The sequence below is a fragment of the Bombina bombina genome, chromosome 4, assembly GCF_027579735.1.
Source record: "Bombina bombina isolate aBomBom1 chromosome 4, aBomBom1.pri, whole genome shotgun sequence".
NCBI lineage: Eukaryota > Metazoa > Chordata > Amphibia > Anura > Bombinatoridae > Bombina > Bombina bombina.
In genome coordinates, this window is record NC_069502.1 from 126,383,344 (window position 1) to 126,400,398 (window position 17,055).

The 17,055-nt window shown below is 43.3% G+C and overlaps 1 protein-coding gene across 1 annotated transcript in view; it reads left to right on the forward strand.

The window, feature by feature from the left end:
- The window catches only part of ATAD2B (ATPase family AAA domain containing 2B), an 823,789-nt gene that overhangs the window by 148,727 nt on the left and 658,007 nt on the right, over nt 1-17,055 (forward strand). The window contains exon 8 of the mRNA XM_053711168.1: nt 3,144-3,219. Within this exon, the coding sequence (XP_053567143.1) occupies nt 3,144-3,219 (76 nt within the window). The remainder of the gene's footprint in view (nt 1-3,143; nt 3,220-17,055) is intronic.

The following is a 17,055-nucleotide window of genomic DNA, read 5'->3' on the forward strand; positions in this document are numbered from 1 at the left end:
ATCTTAGATCTCAAGATCTTAAACAAATTTCTCAGGGTCCCATCCTTCAAGATGGAGACTATTCGAACCTTCCTACCTATGATCCAGGAGGGTCAATATATGACTACCGTGGACTTAAAGGATGCTTATCTTCACATTCCGATGCACAAAGATCATCATCGGTTTCTCAGGTTCGCCTCCCTAGACAAGCACTACCAGTTTGTGGCTCTTCCCTTTGGGTTAGCCACGGCACCAAGAATCTTTACGAAGGTTCTAGGGTCCCTCCTAACGGTCCTAAGGCCGCGGGGTATAGCAGTAGCCCCTTACCTAGACGACATTCTGATACAGGCTTCGACTTTTCAAATCGCCAGGTCCCATACGGACATTGTTCTGGCATTCCTGAGGTCTCATGGGTGGAAGGTGAACGAAGAAAAGAGTTCTCTATTCCCTCTCACAAGAGTTTCCTTCCTAGGAACTCTGATAGATTCTGTAGAAATGAAGATTTACCTGACAGAGGCCAGGTTGTCAAAACTTCTAAATTTCTACCGTGTTCTTTATTCCACTTCTCGCCCTTCAATGGCTCAGTGTATGGAAGTAATCGGCTTAATGGTAGCGGCAATGGACATAGTGCCGTTTGCCCGTCTACATCTCAGACCGCTGCAACTTTGCATGCTCAGTCAGTGGAATGGAGATTACACAGATTTGTCCCCTCTACTAAATCTGGATCAAGAGACCAGAGATTCTCTTCTCTGGCTATCTCGGGTCCATCTGTCCAAGGGTATGAGCTTCCGCCGGCCAGATTGGACAATAGTAACGACAGATGCCAGCCTTCTGGGCTGGGGTGCAGTCTGGAACTCCCTGTGGACTCAGGAGAAGACACTCCTTCCGATAAACATTCTGGAACTAAGAGCGATATTCAATGCTCTTCAGGCTTGGCCTCAGCTTGCTGCGGTCAGGTTCATCAGATTTCAGTCGGACAATATCACGACTGTAGCCTACATCAACCATCAAGGGGGAACAAGGAGTTCCCTAGCAATGTTGGTTTCAAAAATAATTCTATGGGCAGAGGTTCACTCTTGCCATCTATCAGCTATCCATATCCCAGGAGTAGAGAACTGGGAGGCGGATTTTCTAAGTCGGCAGACTTTTCATCCGGGGGAGTGGGAACTCCATCCGGAGGTATTTGCCCACTTTGGGGCAAACAAGAACTGGATCTCATGGCGTCTCGTCAGAACGCCAAGCTTCCTTGTTACAGATCCAGGTCCAGGGATCCCAAGGCAGCGCTGATAGATGCTCTATCAGCGCCTTGGTCCTTCAACCTGGCTTATGTGTTTCCACCGTTTCCTCTGCTCCCTCGTCTGATTGCCAAGATCAAGCAGGAGAGAGCTTCAGTGATTTTGATAGCACCTGAGTGGCCACGCAGGACTTGGTATGCAGATCTGGTGGACATGTCATCCCTTCCACCATGGACTCTGCCGCTGAGGCAGGACCTTCTACTTCAGGGTCCTTTCAACCATCCAAATCTAATTTCTCTGCATCTGACTGCTTGGAGATTGAACGCTTGATTTTATCAAAGCGTGGTTTCTCTGAGTCGGTCATTGATACCTTAATTCAGGCTCGAAAGCCGGTCACCAGGATAATCTATCATAAGATATGGTGTAGATATCTTCATTGGTGTGAATCCAAGGGTTACTCATTGAGTAAGGACAGGATTCCTAGGATATTATCTTTTCTCCAAGAAGGATTGGAGAAGGGATTGTCAGCTAGTTCCTTAAAGGGACAGATTTCTGCTCTGTATATTCTTTTGCACAAGCGTCTGGCTGATACTCCAGACTTTCAGGTGTTTTGTCAGGCTTTAGTTAGAATCAAGCCTGTGTTTAAACCTGTTGCTCCGCCATGGAGTTTAAATTTGGTTCTTAAGGTACTGCAAGGGGTTCCGTTTGAACCTTTGCATTCCATAGATATTAAACTTTTATCTTGGAAAGTTCTGTTTTTAGTAGCTATCTCCTCGGCTCGAAGAGTTTCGGAGTTATCTGCTTTACAATGTGATTCCCCTTATCTCATTTTCCATGCAGATAAGGTAGTGTTACGTACCAAACCTGGTTTTCTTCCTAAGGTGGTATCTAATAAAAATATCAATCAGGAGATTGTTGTTCCCTCACTATGTCCTAATCCTTCTTCAAAGAAGGAACGTCTATTACACAATCTTGATGTGGTGCGTGCTTTAAAATTTTATTTACAAGCTACGAAGGATTTTCGTCAAATATCTGCTTTGTTTGTGGTCTACTCTGGACAGAGGAGAGGCCAAAAGGCTTCGGCAACTTCTCTTTCTTTTTGGCCAAGAAGCATAATCCACGTAGTTTATGAGACTGCTGGCCAGCAGCCTCCTAAAAGGATTACAGCTCATTCCACTAGAGCAGTAGCTTCCACATGGGCTTTTAAGAATGAGGCTTCTGTTGAACAGATTTGTAAGGCTGCGACTTGGTCTTCGCTTCATACTTTTTCTAAATTCTACAAATTTGATACTTTTGCTTCTTTGGAGGTTATTTTTGGGAGAAAGGTCTTACAGGCAGTGGTGCCTTCCGTTTAAGCGCTTGCCTTGTCCCTCCCTTCATCCGTGTCCTATAGCTTTGGTATTGGTATCCCACAAGTAATGGATGAATCTGTGGACTGGATACACCTTACAAGAGAAAACAAAATTTATGCTTACCTGATAAATTTATTTCTCTTGTGGTGTATCCAGTCCACGGCCCACCCTGCCATTTTAAGGCAGGTGTTTTTTATTTTTAAACTACAGTCACCACTGCACCCTATAGTTTCTCCTTTCTCTTGCTTGTCTTCGGTCGAATGACTGGGAGTGGCAGTTAGGGGAGGAGCTATATAGACAGCTCTGCTGTGGGTGTCCTCTTGCAGCTTCCTGTTGGGAAGGAGAATATCCCACAAGTAATGGATGATTCCGTAGACTGGATACACCACAAGAGAAATAAATTTATCAGGTAAGCATACATTTTGTTTTTGCACTTCAAATGTCTCTGAAACAATCAGTGTGATAAATGCTAAAATCTGCAGGTTTTATTTTCTTATATTATATTAATCATATTTTACATTATTTGTTTAACCCTTAATCTAGAGTGTAAAGTTTTTGTTGATGTTTTTGTTTTTAGAGCCAGCACATCAAAAAAAGAGGCAAAGCACTTTGTTCGATACACACAGATCTCCTGCAAGAAGAAGTCATATCCGGTATTATTTTTTTTTATTACTTTGTGTGAAGATGTGTTTCAAGATGTTTTAATTTTAAAGTACCTGTTTAATAGCTATCTCTTGCATATCAAATAGGGACTCTAGCCTTGCTCCCGTGCCCTGAGGTAGAATTTTTTTTTTTTTAAACTTTGTTTAGAGATTATTTCTCCAACATTGGTGTGTCCGGTCCACGGCGTCATCCATTACTTGTGGGAAATGTTCTCCCCCACAGGGAAAGGCAAGGAGAGCAAGTAGCATCTACCACGGGGATGGCGAGGAGTTTGTGGTGTTAGTTGTAGTTTTTTATTCTTCTATCAAGAGTTAGTTATTTTAAAATAGTGCTGGCTTGTACTATTTACTCTATAACAGAAAAGTGATGAAGATTTCTGTTTAAGAGGGCTATGATTTTAGCACAAGTAACTAAAATCCATTACTGTTACAACGCAGGACTGTTGAAACAAGAGAACTTCAGTTGGGGGTAACAGTTTGCAGACTCATCTGCTTCAGGTATGACTAGTCTCCTAACAACACAGGCTAATGCTAGATGAGTCATTTTTCCCCTCAGGGGAAACAGTAAGCCATTTTTCTTTCACCTCAGCAAAAAAGATAACAGGCTTTCTCTTTTTGTTTTTTTATGCTGGTAGACACTGTTAGGGGCTAAATCGATTGGTTTTTATTACAATATTATACCATTTGAAATATTTCATAAGCTCACATACACTTGGGAACGTTTTTTATTGATCTGGCTTGTTTTAGACGCCTAAATCTAGTCAGGAAGGCCCCTTCACTCTAGTGTGCTGAGTGTGCTCATTATCAGCAGTAGTGGATAATTCTATAGCAAATCTTTTATCCAAACTGCCAGTTTTTCAGAGAAAGCGTGATTGTTCAGTTTTAGATACAGATAAAAAGGATGAACAATCAGACGCTGACGATGCCTTATCTATTTTACCCTCACATCAATCGGAATTGGCTGTGAGGGAAGGGCTGTCTGAGGGTGAAATTTCAGACTCAGGAAAAATTTCTCAACAGGCAGAACCTGATCTAGTGGCATTTAAGTTTAAGCTAGAACATCTCTGCGCTTTGCTTAAGGAGGTATTAGCTACTCTGGATGACTGTGATTCCATGGTAGTACCAGAGAAGTTGTGCAAATAGGACAAATTTTTAGAGGTCCCAGTGCACGACGACGCTTTTCCAATACCTAAGAGGGTAGAGTACATAGTGGAAAAGGAGTGGGAGAAGCCAGGTGTACCCTTTGCCCCACCTCCTATATTTAAGAAAATGTTTCCCATAGTAGACCCTAGAAGGGACGCATGGCAAACGGTCCCGAAGGTTGAGGGAGCTGTTTCAACACTAGCGAAGCGCACAACTATTCCTAAAGAGGACAGCTGCGCTTTCAAAGATCCTATGGATAAAAAATTGGAAGGATTGCTTAAAAAGATTTTTGTTCAGCAAGGGTTCATCCTTCAACCAGCTACGTGTTTTTTTTACTGTCACTTCAGCGGCGTCCTTTTGGTTCGAAGAACTAGAAAGGTCGCTCCAGAAAGAGACTTCCTATGAAGAAGTCATGGACAGAATTCACGCATTAAAGTTAGCTAATTACTTTATATTGGATGCCGCCTTTCAAATAACTAAATTGGCGGCGAAAAACTCAGGTTTTGCTATAGTAGCGCGGAGGGCGCTTTGGCTAAAATCCTGGTCGGTAGACGTGTCGTCCAAGACTAAGTTACTGAATATTCCTTTCAAGGGTAAGACCCTTTTTGGGCCGGAATTGAAGGAAATTATTTCAGACATCACTGGGGGTAAGGGCCATGCCCTCCCACAGGATAGGCCTTTTAAGGCTAAGAACAAGTCTAATTTTCGTTCCTTTCGCAATTTCAGGAACGGACCGGCTAATAACTCCACTGCCGCTAGACAAGAAGGTAACGCGGCCCAGCCCAAACCCGCTTGGAAGCCCATGCAAGGCTGGAACAAGGGTAAACAAACCAAGAAACCTGCTGCTGCTACCAAGACAGCATGAAGGGGTAGCCCCCGATCCGGGACCGAATCTGGTAGGGGGCAGACTATCTCTCTTCGCTCAGGCTTGGGCAAGAGATGTTCTGGATCCCTGGGCACTAGAAATAGTTTCCAAGGGATACCTGTTAGAATTCAAGGGACTTCCTCCAAAGGGAAGGTTCCACCTGTCTCGCTTATCTTCAGACCAGATAAAGAAACAGGCATTCTTACATTGTGTAAGAGACCTATCAAAGATGGGAGTGATAAACCCAGTCCCCTCCGGGGAACAAGGTCTAGGGTTTTACTCAAACCTGTTTGTGGTTCCCAAAAAAGAGGGAACTTTCAGGCCAATTCTGGATTTAAAGATATTAAACAAGTTCCTCAGAGTTCCATCCTTCAAGATGGAAACCATTCGGACAATCTTACCAACAATCCAGCAGGGTCAATTTTTGACTACCGTGGATCTGAAGGATGCGTATCTGCATATCCCAATCCACAAATCTCATCATCAGTTCCTGAGGTTCGCCTTTCTGGACAGACATTGTGTTGGCTTTTCTCAGATCTCACGGGTGGAAAATGAACATAGAAAAAAGTTCACTGTCACCGTCCACAAGGGTTCCTTTTCTGGGAACAATAATAGATTCTGTGGAAATGAAGATCTTTCTCAGACGTCAGAAAGACAAAGCTTCTAAAAGCTTGTCGAGTTCTTCACTCTATTCCTCAACCCTCCATAGCTCAATGCATGGAAGTAATAGGACTAATGGTCGCAGCAATGGATGTGGTTCCTTTTGCTCGAATTCATCTAAGACCATTACAGCTATGCATGCTCAATCAGTGGAATGGGGACTATACAGACTTGTCTCCCCAAATTCAAGTAGACCAGGTAACCAGGGACTCACTTCTCTGGTGGTTGACCCAGGATCACCTGTCTCAGGGAATGAGTTTCCGCAGACCGGAGTGGGTCATCGTTACGACCGACGCCAGCCTCTTGGGGTGGGGCGCGGTCTGGGACTCTCTGAAAGCTCAGGGCCTATGGTCGCGGGAAGAGTTGCTTCTCCCGATAAACATTTTGGAACTAAGAGCTATATTCAATGCGCTCCTGGCTTGGCCTCAGCTAGCGGAAGCCAGGTTCATAAGATTTCAGTCGGACAACATAACGACTATTGCGTACATCAATCATCAGGGGGGAACAAAGAGTTCCCTAGCGATGAAGGAAGTAACCAAGATAATCCAATGGGCAGAGAATCACTCCTGCCATCTATCTGCTATTCACATCCCAGGAGTAGACAACTGGGAGGCGGACTATTTGAGTCGTCAGACTTTCCATCCGGGGGAGTGGGAACTCCATCCGGAGGTCTTTGCTCAGTTAACCCAATTATGGGGTATTCCAGACATGGATCTAATGGCGTCCCGTCAGAACTTCAAGATTCCTTGCTACGGGTCCAGATCCAGGGATCCCAAGGCGACTCTAGTGGATGCATTAATGGCGCCTTGGTCGTTCAACCTAGCATATGTGTTTCCAACGTTTCCTCTCCTCCCCAGGCTCATAGCCAGGATCAAACAGGAGAAGGCCTCGGTGATTCTGATAGCTCCTGCGTGGCCACGCAGAACTTGGTATGCAGACCTGGTGAATATGTCATCGGCTCCACCATGGAAGCTACCTTTGAGACAGGACCTTCTAGTACAAGGTCCATTCGAACATCCCAATCTAGTTTCTCTGCAGCTGACTGCTTGGAAATTGAACGCTTGATTTTATCCAAGCGTGGGTTTTCAAATTCTGTGATTGATACTCTGGTCCAAGCCAGAAAACCTGTGACTAGAAGGATTTACCATAAAATATGGAAAAAATATATCTGTTGGTGTGAATCCAAAGGATTCTCCTGGAGTAAGATTAAAATTCCAAAGATTCTCTCCTTTCTCCAAGAAGGTTTGGATAAAGGATTGTCAGCTAGTTCTCTAAAAGGACAGATTTCTGCATTATCCGTCTTGTTGCACAAACGACTGGCAGCTTTGCCAGATGTACAAGATTTTGTTCAGGCTTTGGTTAGAATCAAGCCTGTTTACAGACCCATGACTCCTCCTTGGAGTCTAAATTTAGTTCTTTCAGTTCTTCAAGGGGTTCCGTTTGAACCTTTACATTCCATAGATATTAAGTTACTATCTTGGAAAGCTCTGTTTTTGGTTGCTATTTCTTCTGCTAGAAGAGTTACTGAATTATCTGCTTTGCAGTGTGATCCACCCTATCTGGTGTTCCATTCAGATAAGGTTGTTTTGCGTACTAAGCCTGGTTTTCTTCCAAAAGTTGTTTCCAACGAGAACATCAACCAGTAAATAGTTGTTCCTTCTTTGTGTCCGAATCCAGTTTCAAAGAAGGAACGTTTATTACACAATTTAGATGTTGTTCGTGCTTTAAAGTTCTATTTAGAAGCAACAAAAGATTTTAGACAAACCTCATCCTTGTTTGTCGTTTACTCTGGTAAGAGGAGAGGTCAAAAAGCTACTGCTACCTCTCTCTCTTTCTGGCTGAAAAGCATTATCCGCTTGGCTTATGAGACTGCCGGACGGCAGCCTCCTGACCGTATCACAGCTCACTCTACTAAGGCTGTGGCTTCCACATGGGCCTATAAGAACGAGGCTTCTGTTGACCAGATATGTAAGGCAGCGACTTGGTCTTCTCTGCACACTTTTGCCAAATTCTACAAATTTGATATTTTTGCTTCTTCGGAGGCTGTTTTTGGGAGAAAGGTTTTGCAAACCGTGGTGCCTTCTGTTTAGGCAACTTGATTTGCTCCCTCCCTTCATCCGTGTCCTAAAGCTTTGTTATTGGTTCCCACAAGTAATGGATGACGCCGTGGACCAGACACACCAATGTTGGAGAAAACAGAATTTATGCTTATCTGATAAATTACTTTCTCCAACGGTGTGTCCGGTCCATGGCCCGCCCTGTTTTTTTTTAATCAGGTTGAATTTTTTTTTCTTTATACACTAGTCACCACGGCACCCTATAGTTTCTCCTTTTTCTCCTAACCGTCGGTCGAATGACTGAGGGGCGGAGCCAGAGGGGGAGCTATATGGACAGCTCTTGCTGTGTGCTCTCCTTGCCTTTCCCTGTGGGGGAGAACATTTCCTACAAGTAATGGATGACGCCGTGGACCGGACACACCGTTGGAGAAAGTAATTTATCAGGTAAGCATAAATTCTGTTTTTTTTTTGTGTGTGATGTTTTCTGCAGGTTGTTTTGAAATAAGATTCAATTCTAAATTATTCAGTTAGACTAAAGTACCAGCTCAATTACAATGTGTTTATTAACTGGAGAATACATTTTTAAAATGGTATTATATAGTGCAGCAGATTAAAATTGCATTGCAAATTAGCTGCAGAGAAAGAAAAGAAATTTAGTTAAAGGGAGATAATATTTAGACGCTAAATGACTTGAAAGTGATGCAGAATAACTGTAAAAAGCTGATCTGAAAATATGACCTGAACATCTCTATGTAAAAAAAAAGTTATCTAAAAATTGCCTCAGCTCACCAGAGTAAGTGTTCTGTAGAAAGTTGTCTTTCAGTTACTGCCCAGCTGTAGGTTTAAACCCCCCCCCCCAAAACAACCCCCATAAAGAAATGAACAGCATCCCATCAGCAGTGCTGAGTTCATGAACTGTTTTACTGTTGTCTCATGAGATTTCATAGTAAACTTCCTTAAACTGAATAGGGAAATAACGTGAGTGTGCATGAGGCACACTCCCTTGCAAGTCCCGGGACAGGCATACTGTTTGACAGCTTAAAGTCCTTTACTATGGGGTGTGAATATACTTATGTAATTTTGAGGTAACATATCTTTATTTCTCCTGTTAAGTGTGGTCAGTCCACGGGTCATCATTACTTCTGGGATATTAACTCCTCCCCAACAGGAAGTGCAAGAGGATCACCCAAGCAGAGCTGCTATATAGCTCCTCCCCTCTACGTCACACCCAGTCATTCTCTTGCACCCAACTAATAGATAGGATGTGTGAGAGGACTGTGGTGATTATACTTAGTTTTTATATCTTCAATCAAAAGTTTATTTTAAAACAGCACCGGAGTGTGTTGTTCCTTCTCAGGTAGAATTTGAAGAAGAATCTACCTGAGTTTTTGTATGATTTTAGCCGGCGTAGTTAAGATCATTTTGCTGTTCTCGGCCATCTGAGGAGTGAGGTAAACTTCAGATCAGGGGACAGCGGGCAGGTTCACCTGCAATGAGGTATGTAGCAGCATATTATTTTCTGAGGAATGGAATTGACTGAGAAAATACTGCCAATACCGATATAATGTAAGTTCAGCCTTAAATGCAGTAGTAGCAACTGGTATCAGGCTGTCATATATGTATATTTACATTTCAGTATTCTGGGGAATGGTACTTCACTGGGATAATACTGTATGCATAAAATTTTTTAGCCTAACTTGCAGTGGGAACGACTAGCAACAGGCTTTCTAATGACACTTCATTTATTGATAAACGTTTTGCTGGCATGTTAAATCGTTTAATTATCTGAGGTACTGGGTGAAAAATTGTTTTGGGCACTGTTTTTTCCACTTGGCGGTAGTTTTATTTAATTTAAGACAGTTTACTGATCTCCCTCACTGATGTGTGTGAGGGGGAGGGGCCTATTTTGGCGCTTTTGCTACGCATCAGAAATTCAGTCACAAGTCTGTTTTCTTCCCTGCATGATCCGGTTCGTCTCTACAGAGCTCAAGGGTCTTCAAAAGTTATTTTGAGGGAGGTAATCACTCACAGCAGACCTGTGAGATTGTGCTTTGACTGTGATAAAAGACGTTTTTATTATGTACTTTTTTTCTGCTATGTAAGGGTTTGTTATTCATTACTATGGGAGCAATCCTTTGCTAAATTGTGTTTTTACCGGAAAGAATTTGAATTTATAATTTCTCCGGTTCATTATTATTCAACTGTCATAACTTTTTCTGTGCTTCTTAAAGGCACAGTACGTCTTTTCATATTACTTGTAAATTGAGTTAAAAAGTATTTCCAAGTCTGCTAGTTTATTGCTAGTGTGTTAAACATGTCTGACTCAGAGGAATATCTCTGTGCTATATGTGCTAAAGCCAAAGTGGAGCCCAATAGAAATTTATGTACTAATTGCATTGATGCTACTTTAAATAAAAGTCAATCTGTACAAATTGAACATCATTCACCAAACAACGAGGGGAAAGTTATGCCGACTAACTTGCCTCACGTGTCAGTACCTGCATCTCCCGCTCGGGTGGTGCGTGATATTGTAACGCCGAGTACTTCAGGGCGGCCATTACAAATCACATTACAGGACATGGCTAATGTTATGACTGAAGTTTTGTCTAAATTACCAGAACTTAGAGGTAAGCGTGATCACTCTGGGATGAGAACAGAGTGCGCTGATAATATTAGGGCCATGTCAGATACTGCGTCACAGTATGCAGAACATGAGGACGGAGAGCTTCAATCTGCAGGTGACAGTTCTGATCCCAATAGAGTGGATTCAGACATTTCTAACTTTAAGTTTAAGCTGGAAAACCTCAGTGTACTGCTAGGGGAGGTATTAGCGGCTCTGAATGATTGTAACACCGTTGCAATCCCAGAGAAATTATGTAGGCTGGATAGATACTATGCGGTACCGGCGAGTACTGACGTATTTCCTATACCTAAGAGGCTTACAGAGATAATAACTAAGGAGTGGGATAGGCCCGGTGTACCCTTTCCCCCCCCTCCTGTATTTAGAAAAATGTTCCCAATAGACGCCACCACACGGGACTTATGGCAGACGGTCCCTAAGGTGGAGGGAGCGGTTTCTACTCTGGCTAAGCGTACCACTATCCCAGTGGAGGATAGCTGTGCCTTTTCAGATCCAATGGATAAAAAATTAGAGGGTTACCTTAAGAAAATGTTTGTGCAACAAGGTTTTATATTGCAACCCCTTGCATGTATTGCGTCTGTCACGGCCGCGGCCGCTTTTTGGTCCGAGTCTCTGGAAGAGACTCTTGACTCAATGTCTATAGATGAGATTTCAAACAAGCTTAAAACTCTTAAGCTAGCTAATTCATTTGTTTCAGATGCCGTAGTACATTTAACTAAACTTACGGCTAAAAATTCCGGATTCGCCATTCAGGCACGCAGAGCACTGTGGCTAAAATCCTGGTCAGCTGACGTTACTTCTAAATCTAAATTACTTAACATACCTTTCAAAGGGCAGACCTTATTCGGGCCCGGATTGAAAGAAATTATCGCTGACATTACTGGAGGTAAGGGCCATGCTCTACCTCAAGACAGAGCCAAACCTAAGGCTAGACAGTCTAATTTTCGTTCCTTTCGTAATTTCAAGGCAGGAGCAGCATCAACTTCCTCTGCACCAAAACAGGAAGGAGCTGCTGCTCGCTACAGACAAGGCTGGAGACCCAACCAGTCCTGGAACAAGGGCAAGCAGGCCAGAAAACCTGCTGCTGCCCCTAAGACAGCATGAAGTGAGGGCCCCCGATCCGGGAACGGATCTAGTGGGGGGCAGACTTTCTCTCTTCGCCCAGGCTTGGGCAAGAGATGTCCAGGATCCCTGGGCGTTAGAGATCATATCTCAGGGATATCTTCTGGACTTCAAATCCTCTCCCCCAAGAGGGAGATTTCATCTGTCAAGGTTGTCAACAAACCAAATAAAGAAAGAGGCGTTTCTACGCTGTGTACAAGATCTTTTTCTAATGGGAGTGATCCATCCGGTTCCGCGGTCGGAACACGGACAGGGGTTTTACTCAAATCTGTTTGTGGTTCCCAAGAAAGAGGGAACCTTCAGACCAATCTTGGATTTAAAGATCCTAAACAAATTCCTAAGAGTTCCATCGTTCAAAATGGAAACTATTCGGACAATCCTACCCATGATCCAAAAGGGTCAGTACATGACCACAGTGGATTTAAAGGATGCTTACCTTCACATACCGATTCACAAAGATCATTACCGGTATCTAAGGTTTGCCTTCCTAGACAGGCATTACCAGTTTGTAGCTCTTCCATTCGGATTGGCTACGGCCCCAAGAATCTTCACAAAGGTTCTGGGTGCTCTTCTGGCGGTACTAAGACCGCGAGGAATTTCGGTAGCTCCGTACCTAGACGACATTCTGATACAAGCTTCAAGCTTTCAAACTGCCAAGTCTCATACAGAGTTAGTACTGGCATTTCTAAGGTCGCATGGATGGAAGGTGAACGAAAAGAAGAGTTCTCTCTTTCCACTCACAAGAGTTCCCTTCTTGGGGACTCTTATAGATTCTGTAGAAATGAAGATTTACCTGACAGAAGACAGGTTAACAAAACTTCAAAATGCATGCCGTGTCCTTCATTCCATTCAACACCCGTCAGTAGCTCAATACATGGAGGTGATCGGCTTAATGGTAGCGGCAATGGACATAGTACCCTTTGCACGCCTACATCTCAGACCGCTGCAATTGTGCATGCTAAGTCAATGGAATGGGGATTACTCAGATTTGTCCCCGACTCTGAATCTGGATCAAGAGACCAGAAATTCTCTTCTATGGTGGCTTTCTCGGCCACATCTGTCCAGGGGGATGCCATTCAGCAGGCCGGATTGGACAATTGTAACAACAGACGCCAGCCTACTAGGTTGGGGCGCTGTCTGGAATTCTCTGAAGGCTCAGGGATCATGGACTCAGGAGGAGAGTCTCCTGCCTATAAACATTCTGGAATTGAGAGCAGTTCTCAATGCTCTTCTGGCTTGGCCCCAGTTAACAACTCGGGGGTTCATCAGGTTTCAGTCGGACAACATCACGACTGTAGCTTACATCAACCATCAAGGAGGGACAAGAAGCTCCCTAGCGATGATGGAAGTATCAAAGATAATTCGCTGGGCAGCGTTTCACTCTTGCCACCTGTCAGCAATCCACATCCCGGGAGTGGAGAACTGGGAGGCGGATTTCCTAAGTCGTCAGACTTTTCATCCGGGGGAGTGGGAACTTCATCCGGAGGTCTTTGCCCAAATACTTCGACGTTGGGGCAAACCAGAGATAGATCTCATGGCGTCTCGACAGAAGCCAAGCTTCCTTGTTACGGGTCCAGATCCAGGGATCTGGGAGCGGTCCTGATAGATGCTTTGACAGCACCTTGGACCTTCGGGATGGCTTATGTGTTTCCACCCTTCCCGATGCTTCCTCGATTGATTGCCAGAATCAAACAGGAGAGAGCATCGGTGATTCTTATAGCGCCTGCGTGGCCACGCAGGACCTGGTATGCAGATCTAGTGTACATGTCGTCCTGTCCACCTTGGTCTCTGCCTCTGAGACAGGACCTTCTAATTCAGGGTCCTTTCAAACACCAAAATCTAATTTCTCTGAAGCTGACTGCTTGGAAATTGAACGCTTGATTTTATCAAAGCGTGGTTTTTCGGAGTCAGTTATTGATACCTTAATAAAGGCTAGGAAGCCTGTTACCAGAAAGATTTACCATAAAATATGGCGTAAATACTTACATTGGTGCGAATCCAAGAGTTACTCATGGAGTAAAGTTAGGATTCCTAGGATATTATCCTTTCTACAAGAAGGTTTAGAAAAGGGTTTATCTGCTAGTTCCTTAAAGGGACAGATCTCAGCTCTGTCCATTCTTTTACACAAGCGTCTGTCAGAAGTTCCAGACGTTCAGGCTTTTTGCCAGGATTAAGCCTGTGTTTAAAACTGTTGCTCCACCATGGAGCTTAAATTTAGTTCTTAACGTTTTACAGGGTGTTCCGTTTGAACCCCTTCATTCCATTGATATCAAGCTGTTATCTTGGAAAGTTCTGTTTTTAATGGCTATTTCATCGGCTCGGAGAGTCTCTGAGTTATCTGCTTTACATTGTGATTCTCCTTATCTGATTTTTCATTCAGACAAGGTAGTTCTGCGTACTAAACCTGGGTTCTTACCTAAGGTGGTCACTAACAGGAATATCAATCAAGAGATTGTTGTTCCATCCTTGTGTCCTAATCCTTCTTCAAAGAAGGAACGTCTTCTAGACAATCTGGATGTAGTCCGTGCTCTGAAATTTCTATTTACAGGCAACTAAAGATTTTCGACAAACGTCTTCTCTGTTTGTCGTTTATTCTGGTCAGAGGAGAGGTCAAAAAGCTTCTGCTACCTCTCTCTTTTTTTGGCTTCGTAGCATAATACGTTTAGCTTATGAGACTGCTGGACAGCAGCCTCCTGAAAGAATTACAGCTCATTCTACTAGAGCTGTGGCTTCCACTTGGGCCTTTAAGAATGAGGCCTCTGTTGAACAGATTTGCAAGGCTGCAACTTGGTCTTCTCTTCATACTTTTTCCAAATTTTCCAAATTTGACACTTTTGCTTCTTTGGAGGCTGTTTTTGGGAGAAAGGTTCTTCAGGCAGTGGTTCCTTCCGTATAAGATCCTGCCTGTCCCTCCCGTCATCCGTGTACTTTAGCTTTGGTATTGGTATCCCAGAAGTAATGATGACCCGTGGACTGACCACACTACAGGAGAAAGGAATTTATCAGGTAAGCATAAATTATGTTTTTTTAGATAGAGATGTTCAGGTGATATTTTCAAGTTGGCTTTTTCTTTCCTATGGCATGGAGAGTCCACAACATCATTCCAATTACTAGTGGGATATTCAACTCCTAGCCAGCAGGAGGAGGCAAAGAGCACCCCAGCTGTTAAGTGTAACTTTCCTTACACATAATCCCCAGTCATTCTCTTTGCCTCGGTCATTGGAGGATGTGTGAAGTTGGTGTCTGAAGATATTTAATCCTTTTATGGGTATTTTTCCTTGCTAGCAAGGATTGGGGTCTAGCTGTGTCCATGTCGGTCTCTTGAGTAAGAGTAGTGGTGGCTTTTAGCAGTTAGATGGCGGTATGAGGTAGTCTTTGCTTTACTTCAAACAAGTTTGCTACCCCGTTGTAGAAAGCCAGGGTTAGTTACTCTGCTCTTTCTTTTACTACAGGTCCATGACAGGGAGTGCAGTGCCTTTCACACTAATGTAGCTGCTTTCTGCCCTGCGGCTGGATCCACAGGTAAGTGACTCTTCCTTCTAGGTTATAGGAAGGACAGCACTTCAGAGGTTAACCCTCAAGTGGATCACTTTCTGGGACATAGTTACCCTATTGTTTTATGGGTACAGTGTCGTGGCAGTTTTTATTGGGGGTTAATAGCTCCTAAAGAAAAAAAATAGTACTTTATAAGTATGAGCTAACAGATACTTAAGGGGTTAATTTCCCTAATTCTGGCTGAAGGCTGTTTAAACTTTATGCGGCTATTTTTACTTTTGCGCTCTGTGTGGTGAAGTTAGTTTTCCCGGCTGCTTATGTGACTTCCGCACTATCGTTTTTATGGAGCAGACCTTCATTAGCCTGAGTGTCGGATTGAAGTCAGATGAGGATGGATGTCGGCTTAGTTTTCTCGCCAATCAGAGTGACTTCACTTGAGTCGTTTAGCTGGAAGTACACAGCTTCTTCTTACTAGTGGGTTTATCTCTCTGGTCTGGTAGGAGCTTCATATAATTCATATATTTTGTCTGAAGTTGAGTTTTTTTTTTTAATTTTGCTCTTTGAACATCGTTATTACTAGTGGGACCTGTTCTTTTGAGATATGGGCTCAGAACAGGATCAGCCTATCTCTCTGCATAAATGTTTGCTATGTTTAGAGAATCAGATTGCCCTACCAATGCAGTTTTGTTTCTCATTTAAAGAAAAAAATTCTCCCTTCTGAGCCAAGTGTCTCTCAGGATAATGCTGTGCGTGACATGCCTTCGCTTTCTCCTCAAACGTCCCAAGTCTTCTTATACTGTGCTTTCTGTATCCTCTCAACCACCTGGGGGTGTTTATTTACCTGGGAATTTTGCCGCTCGGATTACTTCTGCAGTATCGGCGGCTTTGTCAGCTTTCCCTTCTTTGGGTAAGCATAAGAGGAAATCTAAACATTTGCCTGCTAGTACGTTTTCTGTCCCCTCTAAGTCTGCATTAGTCAATTTCTCTCAATTGTCTGATGAGGAAAATACTTCAGTAGCTTCTAAAGGTGAGATCTCAGACTGACACTTTTACAGAAAAATCTTCAGAATCTGAAGAGGTAAATTTTAGATTTAAGCTTGAACACTTCTGGTTACTACTGAAAGGAGGTTCTAGCTACTTTGGACGACTCTGAACCCTTGGTTGTTGTCAACCCCTCAAAGTCTTTTAAACTGGATAGTTTGATTCTCCATCTTCTTAGGAGGTTTTTCCTGTTCCAAGGAAGATGTCTGAAATTATAGCTTAGGAATGGGATAAGCCAGGGGTTTCTTTTTACCCTTCCCCTGTTTTTAAAAAGATGTTTCCTGTTACTGACTCTATTCGTGACTCATGGCACATTGTGCCTAAAGTAGGAGCTATTTCTACTCTTGCTAAGAGAACTACCATTCCTGTAGAGCAGAGCTTTCCAAACTTTTCATGTTGGTGACACACTTTTCTTCTACAAGATACGACGAGTCATCCTTGTGGGATATTATCATCCTGCTAACAGGAAGTGGCAAAGAGCACCACAGCAGAGCTGTATATATAGCTGCTCCCTTCCCCTCCACCCCCAGTCATTCTCTTTGCCTGTGTTATACTAGGAAGAGGTAAAGTGAGGTGTTAGTTTCTTCAATCAAGAAGTTTTTTATTTTTTTAATGGTACCGGTGAGTACTGTTTTTCCTCGGGGGTTTGGAAGAAGAATTCTGCCCTGAGGTTGATGATCTTAGCAGCTGTAACTAAGATCCATGTTGGTTACCACAGAAGGTAATACAGGAGACATCTTCAGTGTGGGGACCGTTTCATGCTGTCTGCAGCATTTGAGGTATGTGCAGCCTTTTTTATTCTG